This window comes from Protomyctophum bolini (assembly GCF_963924005.1).
Source record: "Protomyctophum bolini genome assembly, chromosome: 18".
In the NCBI taxonomy this organism is placed as follows: Eukaryota; Metazoa; Chordata; class Actinopteri; order Myctophiformes; family Myctophidae; genus Protomyctophum; species Protomyctophum bolini.
Genome location: NC_137879.1, coordinates 6301949 through 6318650, shown reverse-complemented (window position 1 = coordinate 6318650; position 16702 = coordinate 6301949). Strand labels below are relative to the sequence as shown.

The window sequence follows — 16702 nt, the reverse complement described above, 5'->3', positions numbered from 1 at the left end:
TGCTCAGCGAGTTACTGTCATATAAGTACCGCGCGCTAACCGATTGCGCCACTGGAGCTTCGGCGGTGAATCAAGTAATGGAGGTTTTAATAGTGTACATGAAATACTGTCATACCACAATGTTTTGGTTTTGACGGTATCATAATCACACACACCTGTTGCCATAAATTGTGGACTGAACGGAAGAGGAAGACACAGCTGCCACTGTGAGAGCAGCTGTGCTGATGGCAGCTGTCCTGTCCTGTCCCATGGCTGCGTTTAGTTCCTCTTAGCTTTAACAGACCTCGTATTGTCCCTGTGCTTTCCCCCCCCCCTGCAAATTGCTAACTAAAGTAGGCTATTTCAATCAATCAATCAAACGCCCTTTCGGGGCTCATCATGGTTTGTTGTACTGGTTATCTATTCTAGACCAGCTAGGGCAGGGATTCCCAAACTTGTTCATGTCAATGTCAAGGACCCCCAAGTTGACACTAATTAGCCCGCGGACCCCCACTTGAAAAGATATGCCAGGGACCCCCATAACATATTTTACGGCTCTATAGCAGAGATTCTCAACCCATTTAATTTCAAGGACCCCTTGTAAAATCAATGTAAAATAATGTAACTCTGAAAGTGTGCAACATTTGTACACTCTCCCTTACTACGGGACCCCCTGTAGTAACTCTGAGGACCTCCTAGGGGTCCCACTAGGCCCCCTGTCTTTTAAAACGCTTTTAAAAACACATCTGTATGCCAAGTGTTTTTCCTAATATTGTTTTTCAATTGTTTTATTGACCTGTTATTTTCTCTCTGATGTTTTGATGCTTTGTTGTTTTTATGTTTTTATGATTACTGTTTTATAACCTGTCTGTAAAGCACTTTGTAACTATATGTTTGGAAAGGTGCTATACAAATAAAATTAATTCATTCTGTTGAAGACCACAGTTCTAATATTTGAAGTAATACCAAAAGGTCAGAAGCATATGATTGCATAACTCCAATCTTTCTGTGGCTGACTGTCATTGATTGATTGATTGAAGTATTTATTAACAGTTTGCAGAATGGGTACATTTCACATGAAAGCACAACTCGAGAGTTGAGACATTATATTTATTTTGAGTCGGTCCGACAGATTTTGGAATAGGTAAGTTGACAATTTGGCCAATGTTTGACCATATAGTTTGCTGATTAAGTTTGATGCAACAATGGTCTTTTTTTCATCAGTTGACAGGGACACAAATCATTGTCCCCCAAATAAATAAATAAATCATTTTCGGGCCTGCTGAGAATTCTAGTTTGAACTCTAGCCGGCAGTCTCCCCGGGCCGTGAGACTGTGGAGGTCGTACTGCTGGGGCAGATCGGCGTGTGCACGCATCCGCCTGGGTGACGTCAGACTGCTGGGGCAGATCGGCGGGTGCACGCATCCGCCTGGGTGACGTCAGACTGCTGGGCGAGTGCGGTCGCTTTGGCATGCAGGATGAACTTTGACCAATACATCACAATGACCTGGGCACCATATATGGGGGCTGATGTCACATGATGTCACGATGACCTGGGCACCCATGGGGGCTTGCCTGGGGTGACCATGCAGGGGGCTGATGTCTTGATTTGATTTGATTTGATTTATTTGATATATTCATGATACAGTTCATGAAAGAGCAGTACAGAATTATCAGGATTGCACAAAAAGTCAGATGTACTGTAGTGGACGTGGGGTCTCTGCTTCATCTCTCTCAGGCCTGTAAACGTTGCTCCACCACATAATACTATTATAAACTCCAACATATTAATCTAAACACCATTAGGCTATAGTATATACAATGATACTAATCAAAACACAGTACAAAATAATGTGAGATATGGCCTAATAATTGAAATCACACTTTGACCTGTGACATCCTCTCTGCTGTCCTCACATGCAATGTACCAGCAATGTTCTGTGGTGTGTTAGGTAAGCAATTAGCAAATACAGTAGTTATCATATTCTGACAGGGCATCAATAGTGCAAAGACAAACACAAAAAGGACCACAGATTCAAATAGCCAAATGGAGCTGTGTGTAATGTATACTGCAAAAATGTAATAATAATGAAAGAAAAAGGTTGGTGGACAATGATTTGTGTCCGTGTCAACTGATGTCAAACTGATGAAAACTAATAAAGATTGATGACGCAAATGGGGTTTAAACATGTGAAATGTAACACCTGCAGACACATTGTGTGACCAAATATCTTGAAAACGATTTACTACACCATTTTGTTTGCACAGCTGCATTCTGGGACTGGGACCTTACCATTAGCTTTAGAAACGGGTAGATTCATTGGTACTCCTGAGGAGGACAGAGTGTGTTTAGTGTATGATTTGAAAGAAAAAAAAAAAAAAAATTGTAATGTATTAATGTATTATTTTGTAAAATGACAACCACCCGTCTTAACTTTTTCTGGTTAGAGGACAACGAAAAACTGGAATTCTGCTTTAGGAAAGGGATTTGCTTTAGCAGATTCTTTATGCAAAGCGTGGGAAAAAAGGCAGAATGTTTTGTTTGTGTGAAGAAGAAAAAAAGTGTTTTTTGTACACTTGCAAACACTGCAATATTGAAGCAATGATTTGTATGGTGTGTCCTATAAGTCCATGTGGGCTGGGCAGCTTGGGTGCATGACACATCAATAAAGTCTGTTTGATTTGTATTCCCAGTCTAACTCTGTACAACTGTACAAACACAAGGCACGCCGTCATCTCATGCACCACCACAATCATAGGCAGACCTGTATCCCGAGAGAAGACAGACTATGCACCCACTGCACACTAAACGAAGTGGAAACCGAGCTACACTTCCTAACCATCTGCCCATTGTACCAAGACATCAGAGACACATACTTCCCACAGATTACAACCACACACGGAGATTTTGAAAACATGACCAATGACAAAAAACTCCCATATCTGCTGGGCGAAGTACAACAATGTGCAAACACAGCAGCAAGATTTGTGAGTTGCTGTGATAGGAGGATATCAAATGGAACACAACCACCCTAAAGACTAATAATTGTGTATATACCTGCACTATACCTGCATCGAGTTATCTTGGTACACAGAAGTTGATCTATTGAAGATTCTGACCTTCAAAGTACATAATTTTTGTTTTGATTGTATTGCTGTATTGTTGTATTGTTCTTTCTGCTTTGGCAATGTAAACGTATGTTTTCTCATGCCAATAAAGCCCTTTGAATTGAATTGAATTGGATGGATGGAGCTACCGCTATAATAATATATTTCAAAACTGCATAAAGCATTATCGTACTTGAATATTGATTTGAAACATATTTGTGGTTCAGAAACATCCTCTCATTCAACACAGATAGATTAGCGTAGCTTGACAAGATGACCAACTGTGAGCCAACAAGCACATGCACCAGGCACACAACACTTTGTGCGACGCAGACAGGACGTAAGGGACAGTCTACAGGTGAAACATCTAGTTTATTGAGAGTCCCTCCCTATCTGGTGTGCTGTCTGCTTCAAGTAAGATCATTTCGAATCAAGTTTTATCCAATAAAAGAAGTACTAGTTTGGCACTTTTTGTTTTCCTGCGAAACAGGAATGAATAACTCATAAAGTTTTCATTACTCCGGCTCCTTCTCTCTTTCTTTCACACACACACACACACACACACACACACACACACACACACACACACACACACACACACACACACACACACACACACACACACACACACACACACACACACACACACACACACACACACACACACACACACACACACACACACACACACACACACACACACACACACACACACACACACACACACACACACTGCATGTCTGGAGGCAGTCCGAGAGGAACGTGCCATTTTTCACTGCTGTTCCAAAATGTCATATTTTTGCACGGATATTTAACAACTTTCTAGCACAGTCTGAACCAGTCGGTCGCCATCAATCAACGGCCAGAGGAGTCACATAAGTACAAAGGGAGAGAGCGAGAGAGTGAGAGAGAGAGAGCATAGGATATGTTGAATAATGAGAGGAAACCAGGGCAAATATCCAGATTTGTGATGATGTTCTTTTTTTAATATTTTTTATTATCATCATTATTTATTATTCAGCATATTCATAATTCAACACAGGACATACAGGAATAAACACCAACATAAACATTCTTCTGAATGAAAGAGAGGAGAAATTGTTTGACCCCGTTGTGGGCGTGGCCAGCGGAGGCTTTCTGACCTCACAAGACATGCTGCGGCGATGCCAGTTCAAAACTCAAGAATATAAACAAAAGACCCCATAAGTAGGCCACGACCAATCGATGGGCAGCTTTCGGAAGCAACGTGGACGCGGGACCGAGAATCACCAGAAAGAGGGAAATTCAAATGGAGAAGATAAGACAACCCATTTAGGCCTGACCTCAAAATTAAAAAAAAATCTTCCAAATCCTCCAGTTTTCTGAAATAAATATTTTCACGATTTTTCAAAAATAGCAGACCTACAAGGTCTCTCGTGGCCACTCGGTGGGCACTCCCACTCGGTGGCGTGCTATGAGCTTGTAGATCTGCTGTTTTTCAATAGCTAAATTATAACATAATGTTTAAAAAACCAAAAAGGGGTTCCCGGCCCAAAATGGGTTAAGAACAGAGATAACCGAGGTGATAGAACAGTTGTGAAAATCGCCCTCCACCTTCATCGCCTCTAAATGCTGCCCATGTATTAGCCTCGGATCAAGACCATCATAGCTGTGTTTCATCCAGTCCGTCTTTTGCTTTAAGTCAAAGTCAAACTCGATAGAACTACACCTACGATGGTCTGGATCCAAAGGCTTGCCCATGTATCGTGGCCTTGGTCTATAACTACTCCGTGCCCTTTTTTTTCTTCTTTTTTTGCAGGAGAGGAAGTGCTTTAACGCCCATAGCAGGGCTAGGTAGGTACACCGTAATAAGAAATAGGATGAGTAAGAATGTACAAGTGCTTTAATGAGATTATACACTACATATAATACACTGCGGCTCGTGAGAGCGAAGTGGGAGACACACTGTCGACGTGTGTGTCTCTCTATGCTGTTTGCTGTGAGGTCATATATGTAAGGTTTTGTACTCTTTCCAATAGCCGCAAGCTAGTACTCAGATGCTATAATGCTATCTGGCATCTAACGTTGCAAAAACCAACCCTTGACGGCCCTGTTATCCCAACAGAGAAGTCCTATCTGGTTGTATTAAACTCACCAAGATTGCATAAAATACACAGTTTAGAAACAGGTGGTCTTGTGTACCACCTGTTTCTAAAATTACACATAACGCAGGAGGCATAGCAGGATGTTGAGCCCCTTTCAAACGCTGACACAATCACGTGCACAGAATGTATTGACAGAAAGTATAGCTCATAACATGTCGACGGTGGATGAAAAAGAAAATAAACTTGACAGATACAAAGAGGATAATCCAAGCTTTCTGTGTACACAGCTGCAATGTTCATGGGCAGTTTAACGTACACTTAATACAATCAGATAGGACCTTTCCGTTTGGATGAATGGGCAGGTCAGGGGTCGGTGTTGCAACTCTAAGATGCCAGATAGCATCATAATATAGCATCCGAGTTGCTTGCGGCAAAATTATACTCTTTCTTTAACCTTTTGCTAGAGATCTGCAGTGCAGACCAGCGAAGCCGTCGTGTAAGGAGCAGGCTGTTTACCGTCTGAGTGGAGGTTGTTGTTATTATTAGTAGTAAGTAGGCTATGAGGGTTTGTAAGTCATAATTAGTCTGCGGGGGGGTCATTATAGCTCCACACTCTTCTCTTGTCTCATGGATTTACACAGACTGCAGGGTTGAGTGTGTAGTGTGTAGTGTGTAGTGCGTAGTGCGTAGTGTGTAGTGTGTAGTGTGTAGTGTGTAGTGTGTAGTGCGGAGCCACGTTGACACAGCTATATAGGAAAACGTCATTGATGCAGCCGACATTTCCGCGGCCACGCCGCCGTCAAGGCCATTGTTCATAGTGCAGTTTTTTTTTAATGTCAGCGACAGTGAGGCAATTGGCTCTCCTGCCATGGTAAAAGTCGGACCACCGCCGCTGGTTACCGGCCTGACCCCCCAGCCCCCCACCCCTTCCCCACCCCCCCACCGGCCTCTGACCACCACACCCCGGCTCTGTACAAACTGATGCAACGTCACAACAATTGACCATCCATCGGTATACAGACAAATAGAAAGGAGAAGAAGAAAAAAAGTTCTGTCAGTGATGCCCCCCGTCCCTTGAAACATAAACATTCCCTCTTTTTCTCGCACGAGCCGTTTATGTACACAGTCGCATGTATGCTTGCGCACACACACATGCAAATTGCTCTCACAAGCACGCACGCACATTGCCTCCATACACACAGTTTCTCTATCACAGCTCTCGCGCACACACACACTCACTCACTCACTCACACACTCACACACACTCTCACCCTTACAAATAGGCAGTACTACCAGTCTACCAGTTTCCATAGTAAAACACACTGCATCAAATTCTTTCCATACCAGAGAGACCAAGGACTAAAACTTAAAAATAAGCAGATCCACAAGCTCACAACGAATCATGCTTTAATACATTGTGAGCTTGTAGATTGGCTGAGTGGTTGAGAGGGTGAGAGATCACAATGATCTTTTTGGGGGCCAATTAAAGTGGAGACAATATTGTATTCTCTAGGATGGTTGGTGAGGATTCAGCTCGGCTGAGAGGAGGGGGAGGGAGCACTTGTTTTTCTTCACGTGATAAACGCTGGTACGGCAAAAAACAAGCGCTCCTCTCCATCAACCATCCTAGGGATATATATAGCACGGCGGGGGGAAGGGTTGGGGTCCGGGGATTGATGGGAGACAGGAGTAAAGTATATGGGGTGTGTATAGGGGAGGTATAGGGGTGTGTTTGTGGGGGACGGGGTGCATACTCAGTTTAGACTAGTCATTAGTTATACATGGGTTACGGTTTAGGTTTAGGTGTGCTGCCCCCGTGGGAGGTTAGGTTTAGGGTGAGGGTTTGAGATAGGTTGTAGTTGTAGGACTAATGACTGGTCTAACCAATGACTAGTCTAGTCTAGTCAAAAACTGTCTAAACTAAGTACACTGCACCCGTGTTTGTGTGTTTGTGTGTGAGTGTCGTGTCTTGTCTTGCATGTCCGGGTGGCCTTCAGTCAGCTGTCAGTCGTGGATGACGATGGGGCCTCGCATCCTCAGGCTGGGGTGTGGGTGCGGGGGGGCCAGGACGGGCCCCTGCGGCGGGCCCTGGGAGGCCCTGCGCTGCACGGTGATCTGCTCACAGGGCCGCCGGCAGGCGTGCCTCAGCTGGGACCTGGACAGCAGCCGCCTGGCCCTCCTGGACAGCATGGGGGAGACAAGACCACATGACACGACATGTCAGCACACATAGACATCAAAGGGGGCTTCAGCCCCTGGCCCTTTTTCCCGTCTGTAAAAAGAAAACTGCCCTCTCTCTAGACCACGAATGCAGCGTTTACTATGGTGGAAGAAATGCAAATGCCACTTCTTTCCATGCCAATTTCCTGAATGGAAGGCAGCATTCAGGAGAATAGCCTGCAGGTCAATATCCCAGGTCAGGTGGACCTGCTCATGGACTTATTAATTTAGCAGAGAATATCAAAAACAATACAAGAATAAACAGTACACAACATATATAAAAAGAAAAGTGCCAGGAGAAGGCAATAAGCCTAAATGACTTATATACGAGGCCTCTACCTATGTGTAACACATGATTGTAAACAAAAATATATGAATAGAATTGACAAATAACATGTTCATACCCAAGCTGAAGGTACTATGTTGGCTAATTAGTAATTAGCCAACTATAGTACCTTCAGCTTGGGCTTTACCTGCTTGCTATAGCGTTCGGAATTTGGGCCCAAGAATGCGACAAAAAAAATACAGTAATGTGGCAACAGGCAATGTGGGTTCAGGTTGAATTCATTAAGAGCTATTCACGAGCTCGGTTTGATTCAGTAAGAGGAATTCTGTGGTTCAAATTCTCACACTCACGCTCAGTCTCTGTGCACGGGAGAATGGGTTATCATTAGCATAGAGATGCATGCACAGTGAACAAGTCCGCACACCCCAAAAAACTTGCCTAGGTTGTGGTTATAAATGGCAGAACGGCGTAAAAACAGAAAAGACTTATGCGGGGAAGTGAAATGGAAACAGTGAAATGAAAGGCTTTAGGACTAATTTGCCACACAACCCCTTTTGGACAAGCATCGGTCGACGAAAACAACACATAATAAATGATCTCGGTATTGTGTCTTGGTATATAGGGCGATAACATCACGGCTATAGACCAGGCAATAAACATGAAATATTTGGGGGCAAAAGAACAATTTACACTCCATAGCACTCCGATCTACAATCACGATGGGGTGTTGTAGCTTGAAGTTCAGTTATTTTTTGGCAACGTACGTGACGCCCTCCTCCCGTGATGGATTATAAATCAGGCTTAATACGCCGCAAGAATCCTTACTTTAGTTTTTGCTCTCTCTCTCCCTTCACGACACGTCTCAACCCCCCCTCTCTCTCTTCCGGTCTCTCTCTCTCTCTCTCCATCTATCTCTCAGCCCCCTCCCATATCCCCCCCCTCCCCTTTCTCATCATCCCATCAGCACAAGAGTTGTTTTTCTTTTGCCTGAATAGAAAAACACATCAATTATCCAGATCCCCGCTGTTACTGTGTTAGAACAATCATAGATAATGGTGTCTGGTGTGTGCGTGTGCATGTGTGTGCATGTGCGTGCGTGTGCGTGTGTGAGCGCATAGAGGGGTGCATGCATTTATGACTGTGATTGAAAAGTATGCAATGTTCATACATTTAACATTAACATTCAGCGAAGGACCACATAAGCGTGCAAGCACATGCACACGCACACGCTGGCAGGCAGACGAAGCACAACAAGGTTTTTTTCTTTTCTTTTTTCTGGGGCATAATTTGAGAACATGCTGTACTCTGAGAATAATTATTAAAAAGACAGACATTCATATTCACTTGAGTTAATGATGTGAATATAATGATGGGGGTTATTAGATAAAAACCCATTGAACCACTTATGCCCTACACTTCCTACAGAATATACTATGTACTATAGATTTTGCTGAATTGAAAGAATAAATAGATACAAAATAAAAATGTAATGTGGTTGACTCAACATTGAGCTCATGGCATCTCTACAGCTAACCATTTGTATACATCTTCTAATCTAATTCATAGAAATGCTAATCAGGTCTCTAAGGCCATATCTGTACTGGCAACAGAACAACTCTTTGTCGCTTTCTCAAGTTAATTGTTCTCCCTGTCCGTGCCTTCCCTTTCAACCTCTGCTTTTGACTACATGACTATCATGCATATTGATTTTTTTCACTATACGTTTTCTCCCTCCCTCTCTCTCTGTCTCTCTCTCTGTCTCTCTGCTCTCCAACCCCTCCCAACCTTTGCGTGTGTCTAATGACCTCACCATTCCTCCTCTCTGCTTCAGCTACCAAGAGTGACTAGAACAGAACATGAGCGTCCGACATCGCCGTCTGTCATTAGCCTGCCCATCAGTGCTGATGCATTAGCACACTCAACCATGTTTTAATTAATCTAGCAGGGTCATCACCACTGAAGTCATGTCCATCACTGCAGAGTCACAGGAGGAGTACAAGACAGTACAAGAAGAGACGGATGTGGCGATGCTCTGTCAGTCTTTCCATCTCTCTTTTCTTCCTTACACTCATTGTCTCACAATAGTCACACAAACTGTACATACAATTACTGTACATTACAGTCTATATACGTTTAGATGCTGTGTATATATAGCCTACTATAGGCAACACACTTAGTCCACACGCACGCACAGTCGCATGCACGCACGCACGCACATACACTTAGTGATAAGTGGGTGATACGTCCGTTAATGTGATAATGATATTTCCACTCAGGGCACAGTGGTGCCTGGCCCCTCTCAGGAACATCTGCAGCAGTTAGCCGCTCTAATTTTAGCCTCCTGGTCCGATGGTGGAGCGCCGTGGTTCATTGAGACACAGCATTAATATAACGGAGGAACAGATCGTTCTCCCTCACACGCCGTGACCACGGACACTTTGGTCCATTGTGTGTGTGTGTGTGTGTGTGTGTGTGTGTGTGTGTGTGTGTGTGTGTGTGTGTGTGTCTGTGTGTGTGTGAGTGTGTGTGTGTGTGTGTGTGTGTGTGTGTGTCTGTGTGTGTGTGTGTGCGTGCGTGTGTGTGTGTGTGTGTGTGTGACTGTGCGTGTGTGTGTGTGTGTGTGTGTGTGTGTGTGTGTGTGTGTGTGTGTGTGTGTGTGTGTGTGTGTGTGCGTGTGTGTGTGTGTGTGTGCGTGCGTGCTCTACCATGTCAATTTGAACATTAATTAGCCACCGCTGTTCCACATAAAATATATAGACTATGTTTGAATAATTGTAATCTGTAAAACAAGGTTCTCCGACTCGCACAGGAAAGAAGTAGTTGTGCTTGCCCTGCCCTGATCCCCCTTTTGCTCACCTGAACCATATCTTATTGTGAATTTTTAACCTATTTTTAAATTAATATTTTGTATTCCCCTATTTCTTCCAATTTAGTCGTTATGCCAATTAGCCCTTCACTAAGTCCCTCCCCAACCCATCCTTGTACAATAGGCACGTTAGCAGCGAAGAAAGCTTGACCTGCATAGCAACCGTTTGGATTGGCATTGGACAATCTCTTTTTGGGGTGGGATTTAGTGAAGGGCTAATTCCCGACTTCCCCACACACTTGTGCTGACTAGGCTGACTCCTCTTGGTTGGTGTTTTTTTATCATGACGAGAACAGCCAGGCTTTTAGGCAAGTGCTAATGAGGAATCCATGATAAACGTTAAGTTACAGTAAAGAGATGGTATTGAAAACCACGTCTCGCCCGATAATCGTGGAATCGCCATGCCAACTCCTTCCACCTGCTAGTGAGGTGCTTCACGCTATTTATTCACAGTTAAACACCCTACGTTTATGCAGCGTTCAGATACGTTCCAGAAAATACTGAAAACAGCTCATTTTTTAGGGTCACAGGAGGTGTAAAATACACATCCACATTAGACAACATGACAAAACTACAAGGTGGAACAATTCACAATGAGAATGAGACTCCACAGGGTCCACAGTTTGTGTGTGCCTAAAAATTGTGTGCATGTTTCTTTGTGACATGCAGTCTGTGCTGTTGTTGCTTGTCCTCTGTGTGAGTGTGTGAGTGTGTGTGAGGGCAGGGTTAGGGGGCTTACCGTCAGGAGATGTCTAAGGGCTGCGTTTCTGAAATGAGACAAGCAGCCAGTCACTCACAGGAAGTAGTGGAAACATACCAAGAGACATCTAATGGGAATGAAAGGGCTCAATTTGTCTCTCGTGGGAGAGGGGGGGGGGGGGGGTTGGGGGGATGGGCAGATGTTTCTCATGCACTTGTTTTTATCTTAAGCCTGATGTATACTTCCGTCGCACAGCGTTGTTGTGTAGCTTCAAAGCGTTTCAAAGCTGTGCGACCGAATTATTTGGCTTAAAAAATAAGGTGAATCAGCTACTGTATCTATCATCTTTCAAAGGGGTTTTTGTGTGTGTGTGAGTGCATGTGCATTATGTGTGTGACAGATGGGGTGGTTTTCAGAGAAGGACAAAAGTTGAGAAAACGGTGTGCATGTGTGTGTATGTCTTTATGTGTGTGTGACGTGTGTGTGTGTGTGTGTCTGTGTGTGTGTGAGTGTTTGTGTGCGCGTCTGTCTCTCTTAGCACTCTAATGACCCGTGGAGCCCCATTCATCACTTTAGTGAGTTTGGTTAACGAGACTCCCCTCCCCCCCCCCCCCCCCCCCCACACACACACACACACACACACACACACGCACACATTCACCCTCGGCCGCTCCGCCATTATGCCTACTTGATTGATTGATTGATTGATTGATTGATTGAATGAAATATTTATTAACAGTTTGCAGAATTACAGTATACATTTCAAGCACAACTCAATACACAGACTGTTAACCTTGGGTGGACGACCCAATGAAGCATTACACTTGTTTACAAGAGGGTCCACCTTGTTCAATTCATCAAAACATTTAGAGACGTACAAATAGACACTTCTTCATATACCTAAAACTTTGCGCCGCAGCCCAAAGATAATTGTAAAACATTTGTGCCGCCAAAAACTGTTTATCACTGCTCCTCTCTCACTCCCAAGGGGTCAGAGGTCACACCTACCGTAGCCTCGATCTCGAGACTGTTTGATTGTTGGCTCGCACTATTTTCAAACGCTTCCGTCATACAGTCTGTGCACAACGTTTTGTCTCTGTTGACATACCGGTATTATTGATTATAGCAGCTTTAATGGTGTGTGCCAAATTCTGCCAATAAAATGTGATTACTAGCACTCCACTGAGAAAGGCCATAATTGTTGATGCGCGGCCTCTTTTTCTGATATGGTGGAAGAGTTTGTCTGGCACACAGACACCACACACACAGTCACACACCTACCTGGTCTCCCGGGTGACCAGGAAGAAGCTGTCATCATTATGTCATCATCATTGGGGCAGCGGTGGCCCAACGGTTTGCGGAGCGGTCTTGATATCGGAAGGTCGCTATAGTTCGTATCCCCGGACCGGCACGTTAAAATTACCATCGCTGAATTGCCCTTGGACAAGGCATTGAAACTCTACCATGACATGTTCTATGAGCAGGGCCTGGCTGTAAATAAGTTATTGAGCTTAGTCCAGTTACCCTGGGTAAACATGGTAACTTTGCTTTGCTTATACACAGACACCACACACACACACACCTACCTGGTCTCCCGGGTGACCAGGAAGAAGCTGTCATCGGGGGCGTCGATCCAGTTGGGTCGTCTCTTGCGCATCATGACTCCTCCCCTTCCACCTCCGCTGCTACTGCGCCCGTTGTGCTGCGGGAAGCCGACTCATTAGCATCAACCAATCAACGGTACTTAACCCATTCTGACCTGAGATCAGATTCTAACGCACGGAAGAATGGTGGTTCTTTAAGGAAAGGACAACTTCCACAGTAGTAGCTTTTTCCTATTTTCGATTATTTTGCATATTTTCCTACATAATGCTCCATTTGCATATTTAAAAATATAAAATGTGTAATACAATAAATCATTGTCTCCGTGTAAGTACTCAATTGGGGAAGTTTCATGGTGATAACAATCTAATATGGTTTTTATGGTTTTATACGTTCCAATTTTGGAGCACTGGCTCATGGACTAAGAACCAAAAATAACTGAACCGGTTCCCATTGGGAACCAACCGGTGGAAAAGGGGCATGAGAGCTTGTTAGCCTAGAGAAGGTTGTTGAAGTGCATTGTACCCACCAGAACAGAACAGAACAGAACAGAACAGAACAGAAGTGCATTGTACCCACCAGAACAGAACAGAACAGAACAGAACAGAACAGAACAGAAGTGCATTGTACCCACCAGAACAGAACAGAACAGAACAGAACAGAACAGAAGTGCATTGTACCCACCAGAACAGGTCCGGCTGTCGAACCAGGGTTCTCTGTAAACACAAGAGCAACAGCATAGATAAGAGAACGGCCACAAGGGGGGAGTAATTTCTGCTCCCCGGGCCTCTTACAGCTTCGCCCAGGGTGATGGCTGTTCAGATGGCTTAGATGAGTATACACAAGGGGGAGCTGTTAACCGTCCATATGAACCCTAGTGTACCTATTCTGGGACAAACAAAAACTAGCAGAGCCACAAGGTCAGTAATATATATAACACATTTCAGCCAACAGATTTGGTGTAGGCCTACACTGTGTAGAGGACAAAATGGAGGGGTCCAGTTATAGACCCCTGTGTGGGTCCCCCATGGTCAATGAAGTACTTAAAGTGGGGTTGATCACTTTCAACATGGTATCTTTGTTTTGGGAATAGGAGTGACACGACAAATGATAGAATATGTCTTGCTTCATTTGACACGCGTACTGGGGAGGTCATGCTGGCTATACTTTCCGACTCCCAGACCCGTGATTCGCAAACGTTTAATATTTCATAGAGCCCCGGTGTTGTATGCATTGGTCCACGTATAACGCTATATCTCTGAGAGTGTACAAGGGGGGGTACCATTTGTACACTCACAGAGTTATATGGACCTGTAAAGGGCCTGTTTGGTTCCTAACTATCAATTATTTACCTGGGGGGGTCCTCGGTCCCCCCACTTTGAGAAGCACTCCTAGATTGATCTACTGCCACCCAAGGGGTATAAATATACGACGTATGAGTAATCTCATGTCCGCATGCAGGTTATACAGGTTATTATACCTGAGCGTCTCTCAGGCTCGGCCCTGCTGTGATGGTGGTAGCTGCGCTTTCCCAGCATGCCGTGCGGCCCGTGGGGGAGCGAGGATAGGAGGCGGCGAGGGGGCGGAGCCTGCAGGCCCGGAGTGCGGTGGGACCGAGGGGCTTGGGCCGCCGGGCGGGACTCTGAAAAACAAAAACGACACAAACGGGACACGTACGGTACGACCGTCTACTGTTAAAGGTTTCGTGACATTCATTTTCATTTATGAATTACACGCAAAAAAAACCTGAACTTTGAACATTCAGTGGATTTTCTGTGGTCTGGGGTTTTCTCTATGTGTTCTGAAGCCTTTTGAGCCACAATGGAAACAGGCAAAAACTGTGAAAACAGTGACATCTGCTGGCAAATCCCATTGACATATATGGGATTTGCAGGCTGTGACATCACAAATCACAAAAGTTGAATCCTAATCAAGAGTTGCAGTTCTTTAGGGCATACAGGGGCAACTGGTGACCCATTGGCCACATGCTTCACTTAAAGTGACCCTCAGGCTAATTAATATGGGAATACTGATGTGTTGATTGAGCTGTTATAATTCCAAACATGCAAACAAGTCTATATTAGTAGTTTAATGACTAGTAGTCTTTTTTTATGTTCAATGTATTTGTATTTAGTTCACATAACTAACATAATTCAAATGTTACTTTTCAGGATTTCAATTCAAATATAGCAATAATAGCCGATCTACAAGCTCAGAACGTGTCGACACGTTTTTGAGCTTGTAGATCGGCTATTCTTGCTATGCAATGTGACCGCTCTGGAGTGAGTGTGGAAATATAGTGGCCCTCTCCATCGTCAAAGTTGACCACACCTGCTTTATGGCATGCTGGAAAATGAGGTTGCTTTAGGCCAGTGGTTCTCAGGGTCTTCGAGGGGGTTCTCCTGGGGGAAATCCCCAGCGAAAAGGATTGATAGTTAGGAACCAAATAGATCCATGTCTGTAATAACTCTGAGTGCATATACTGCTCTCTGAGTTACTGTATTGCATTACTGTTTATGTTTTATGCCTTGCTACAACTAAACATTCCTTAAAATGAAAGGTTTGAGAACCAAAGGCTTCAGGCCAGGCTGGATGTGTGGGACGAACGTTCAAGTGTGTGTGTGTGTGTGTGTGTATGTGTGTGTGTGTGTGTGTGTGTGTGTCTGTGTGTGTGTGTGTCTGTGTGTGTGCTACCAAGGTGTAAATTACCAAGGAACTGCAGCACGCTGGTCAAAGTACTCCGCGGGGCTGTTCTGGTTTTTGGCAGTCGAGTCGCCTGACCCTCCGAAACCCTTAACATATCTAAACCAGATACACACACACACACACACACACACACACACACACGTACACACACACACACACACACACACACAGGATCACAGATATCGTTTGGACTGCATCATTGTATATAAACTCATCTCCCTAGCTGGCCTTTCTCTTGTCTCTGTTGAACACACATGGCTAACGTCTTCTAGGACTGTCAAATAAAACGTCTGCACAATGAGAAACACACAGTTCGACCTGATAAAAAGGGCCTCTCTTAAAAAAGGAACTCCATTCATAATTCACATTTTCCTCGCACAGGGAAACGCATTCAGATGTAATTAATGTTAAGTGTTTTAATGACCTCAAGGTTGGGCACACAGTCTGCATTTAACCACTTTCAACTGTTCTCTGTACTTCGGGGCATGTCATTATTATTATTACAGGCACATTTCAACATGTCTACTCATTTGTTTTTTCTCTTTTTCCAGATGAAAATTGTTAATCTACAAGTTTACAACAAACTGCTTGTAGACGCTTCACTTCCTCGCATGAAGAAGTATAGGCCTTAAAGGACTAGTTCACCCCAAAAAAAGGACTTGTTTTCTATGAATTAGCCTACGCGCCGTGAATTGTTGTTGCATTCCTAAGACAATAATTTGATGAACGGTGAGACTCAAATGGTCTCTCACTGACCGGCGGCCTGGTCATCAGATTATTGGCTCAGGAATGAGACAAAAAACAACACAAAAAACAACAACAATATCCATGAATTCAAGGCTTCATGCGTGTTATCGATAGAAAAAAAGTTATTTTGGTTGTACACTACTTCAAGTGATTAATATCCCAACTTACTTATGGAGATGGTTTGACAGGGATACAGGACAGGAGTCTCTCTCACGCTCTCTCTCACACACACACATTGCACACACGCATGCACATACAGATAAGTACATGCTCACATGCACACCGCCAAACCCCAAAGATAACGCTGTTAGGATAAAGTTGTCACAACGAAATGTGAGGGTTTCAAATGGCAGCAGGCATTTTTGGAGGTAGAGTCCATGCTGGGAGAGGAGAGGCGTGCCTTG

At 44.1% G+C, this 16702-nt stretch overlaps 1 protein-coding gene across 5 annotated transcripts in view; it reads right to left on the bottom strand.

The window, feature by feature from the left end:
* Nucleotides 1-6220: 6220 nt before the first annotated feature.
* mta3 (metastasis associated 1 family, member 3) overlaps nt 6221-16702 on the bottom strand; it is a 39930-nt gene continuing 29448 nt past the window's right edge. For 2 of the 5 annotated variants that reach the window (XM_080789196.1, XM_080789200.1), the window contains exons 15-20: nt 15555-15647; nt 14326-14487; nt 13530-13561; nt 12830-12945; nt 11283-11310; nt 6224-7350 (exon numbers count right to left, since the gene is read on the bottom strand). In XM_080789196.1, coding sequence (XP_080645322.1) covers nt 7291-7350; nt 11283-11310; nt 12830-12945; nt 13530-13561; nt 14326-14487; nt 15555-15647 — 491 coding nt within the window. In that variant the 3' untranslated portion in view covers nt 6224-7290. Of the gene's footprint in view, nt 7351-11282; nt 11311-12829; nt 12946-13529; nt 13562-14325; nt 14488-15554; nt 15648-16702 lie in introns of all 5 variants that reach the window. The other 3 variants (XM_080789197.1, XM_080789198.1, XM_080789201.1) reach the window with 3 other exon arrangements.